Source organism: Aplysia californica, unplaced genomic scaffold (genome assembly GCF_000002075.1).
Source record: "Aplysia californica isolate F4 #8 unplaced genomic scaffold, AplCal3.0 scaffold00175, whole genome shotgun sequence".
NCBI lineage: Eukaryota > Metazoa > Mollusca > Gastropoda > Aplysiida > Aplysiidae > Aplysia > Aplysia californica.
The window spans coordinates 781,426-784,887 of NW_004797445.1; the positions used below are offsets into that span (position 1 = coordinate 781,426).

The following is a 3,462-nucleotide window of genomic DNA, read 5'->3' on the forward strand; positions in this document are numbered from 1 at the left end:
TGTGTGTGTGTGTGTGTGTGTTTGTGTCAATGTTTGTGTCTGTGTTTTTTGTTTGTGTTTGTGGTTGTCTGTGTGTGTGTTTGTATGTGTTTTATTTGTTTATGTGTGTATTTATGTTTGTGTTGTTTTGTGCTTGTGTGTATGTGTATGTGTATGTGTGTGCATACATGTGTGTGTAAATAATACGTGAGCATGGCAGCTTGTTTTTGCATACTTGATCATAATCATTTACATCTCCCCCCCCCTTCCTGCCTCCCCTTTCTTTCAAAAGAAAACCTTCCCAGAAATAATACCTAGCTATATCCACCACATTGTTACGAAACACAAATGAACCAAAGAGAAGAACGTGGGAAAATAAGAAATAGCTCCGTTAAAAAAATCCGAGATTTGACAGATTGAACACGGGACACGCACAAAAAGACAAGTTTATTTTCACCTCCTTTCCCTTCTTTCTGGGATCAATAAAAGCTCCTTATGATTTAATAGATACCGGTACGTTTTCTCAAAATATGTTTTCTGGTGAGAGTTCGAAATGGGGGCACTAACACACACACACACACACACACTCACACACACACACACACACACACACACACACACATCCTCATGTACCGCATACTCTTTATACACTTTTTAAAAAATGATCTGAGGCCGCCCTCAATAGACTCAAAATAGGACTAAACGCTTTTTGTGTGCGCACAGTGGGTAAGTGTTCTGAACGACCCCTTTGTAAATGTTGAATATATCCAACATAACATGTTATGCATTCTTTAGGGAACTGTTAACCTTTTTCCTGCATGACCTCAATGTCTGTCCACGTTTTGCTCTATTTACTCTTTTGACTGCGGTTCGTTGGTAGGCGCCACTAGGTTTCTTCATCTTTTCTTGCTGGCTGTTGTTTCTGTCTATCTTGTTTTTCATCTTACATTTCCTGTACTCAAAGTGGGTGGTTGGAGGGTGACATACTGGTGGGCACTTCTTCTTTTATTTCCTTTTGTTGTTTATGTGTAACTGTCTTGATTCTTTTCCCCTGCTCCATATGATCTTTACTGAATCAATAGACTCTATGCTTTTGTTCATGCACACAAAACAAAATTGAACTAAATTTCCGTCGTTTTATCGTAATGGCACTCACACCTCAAACCAAAACCGAACTCTTTTGACGGAATACTTCTTTGCTCTAAAATGTTCCCCATACATTTCCAGACTCACATAAAATTATCACTAACTACGTCTGTGTCCTCTTTTCTGTTTCTTTTCTTTTTTAGATTAATAGTTTTTCTGCCAACTGACTCACTATTATAATTGTGAGGTCCTTCCACCTATATTTGTCCGGTTGGTGACACACTGAGTTCTCACACTTGGCTCTTAGTTTTAATTGTCCACCCTGGGGGTCGACGAAAGAAAAACAAGCAAAACAGACGAAACAAAACAAACAAACAAACAAACAAGCAGATAAACAAAAGCAACAGAAAAGGTACAAAAACAAACAAACAGAACAAACCAAACAAACAAAAACAAGAAACTTTTGTAACTTTATCTGTGAATCAGACCGGGAAAGAATTCTATCCAATCCACCTCGACATAGATACGGCACTAAAACAGTTGTCTTTTATGCGAGGAAGTGTCAAAATATGGGGAGATGTGAGCCGTATTGGTGCTGAAACTGCCCAGGTTTTGATATTGGTGGACAGTGGACATACCCTCCTCCCCCTACTTTTTACTCACATAAAAACCTCAAACGCCAGAGGACATCAGTCTACTGGCTCATGTGGTACTCTAGTAAGGCTCTTTGATGTGCACGCCAACGACACGAGCTCGATTTCCGAGAGATAAAGTTATTTGGTCCAATATTTTCTTCTTTATGCTGGGATACCAAGTTTTTTCCCCAGCTAATGTTGGCCCTGGCAGGCAGGACTAAAGTGACCCGCCACCTTATACTTAAATATCTAAAATTTGTCACGTATGTGTATGGCATTTACCGTCAATTCATTTCAGCTAGCTCAGTGGTACCGGGTGTCGTCAAACCCTGAAAACATGACGTCATTAGATAAACGAGCATCCGATTTGTCGACGCCGTGGGAATAGGGCACTCCTTTCACACATGCAGTAGACATGGTCATAAGGAGACAGGCTTCTGAGGTCTTGTGACGTTGCATTCAGAGGTCGTGAATTTGATTTTTTTTATATGAGGAAGTTGCATTCGAATCTGCTCTAACGACCACCTGAACAAGACAAGCATCTGTACAAATGCCACTTCCCTTTTACGTATTTTTTCACATCATAATAACGCAGTGTAGGACGTCCACCCTTCTCAAACAACCACTTTTCTCCTTATGACAAAGACTGGCCGTTTGAAACAATTCCGACTTTATGTTATCGAACGTCTCAGTCTGTCTACGGGGATCTTGTATTCGTTGTTAATGAAAACAATATAATGAAAGGAAATATGTAAACTAAAACTGCCTAGGGTATATCAATAATACTATTATCTCTACGATGTATATTTGTAAGCAAATAAGGACACGATGTGACCCCCCCAAAAAAAAAAGAAAGAAAAAAAAGAAAAAAAGAAGACCGCTGTGATGTTATACTTGAACATATTATCCGCTCATAAGTACATGTTGAATATATTTATCGTCTCTGTTGTTTTATATTCTTCTTTTTAATGCGGATGGTTGGAGGGTGCCACTGGTAGGTCCTACTTCTTCCCTTTGCCTTTGATGTTTCTATCTATTTTTCTTCCTTTTCCCTGCACTTTATGGCCGTTATTGTGTCGGTATCTTTTCTTTACCCCAAAACTCAAAAACTCAAAAACTCAAAAACCCTTCTTTCATAACTCTGTCTTACGGCTGTGACGCTGACGACACATGTTCCAACACCCCCATTAGAGAGATTTTCCCCCCGAGGCTTTCCGCATTCCTGGCGTAATCCTATCGGGGATGGACATCAGATTCGTAGGTCCTTCCTGGAAATGCCTTTGTAATGTTGAAATGCGAGCAAACCCATACCCTACCCTCCATACGGTCCCTACCTGCCTCTCTTGGCAAAGTGCCCCAATATTGTGTCTAGCATGGCGTCAAACGCCTTCACAAGCAAACAAAGAGACGTCACTTTCAAACTGACCCCCCCCCCCCTTTTTTTCCCCCCCTTACCTTCCTCTTATCTCAGATGATGCACCGTATCCCAGGCATGCTGTCTCTGTCAGAGCCGGACGCTATCACTACGCTGGGCTTCCTGTACAAGAAGAAGTTGATCCAGCCTAGCGAGTACAAACAACTGCTGGCTAGCTGTGTCCGGCTCCTGTGCAAGCCTGACGACAGGTACAGTGCCGTTTTCGTCAAGGCCCGGCCCTGCACCACAAGTCTCGTCGAGGATATTGCTCAGGTGTGCTATCCTTTTTTTCATGAATTTTTACTTTAAAAACAATCATGTTGTCTCTCTCTCTCTCTCTCTCTCTCT

General features: G+C 41.2%; 1 protein-coding gene across 5 annotated transcripts in view; it reads left to right on the top strand.

Moving 5' to 3' along the window:
• LOC101847584 overlaps window positions 1-3,462 on the top strand; it is a 39,048-nt gene that overhangs the window by 29,104 nt on the left and 6,482 nt on the right. For all 5 annotated transcript variants that reach the window (XM_005098222.3, XM_005098224.3, XM_005098225.3 and 2 more), the window contains exon 4: window positions 3,172-3,387. In XM_005098222.3, the coding sequence (XP_005098279.1) occupies window positions 3,172-3,387 (216 nt within the window). The remainder of the gene's footprint in view (window positions 1-3,171; window positions 3,388-3,462) is intronic.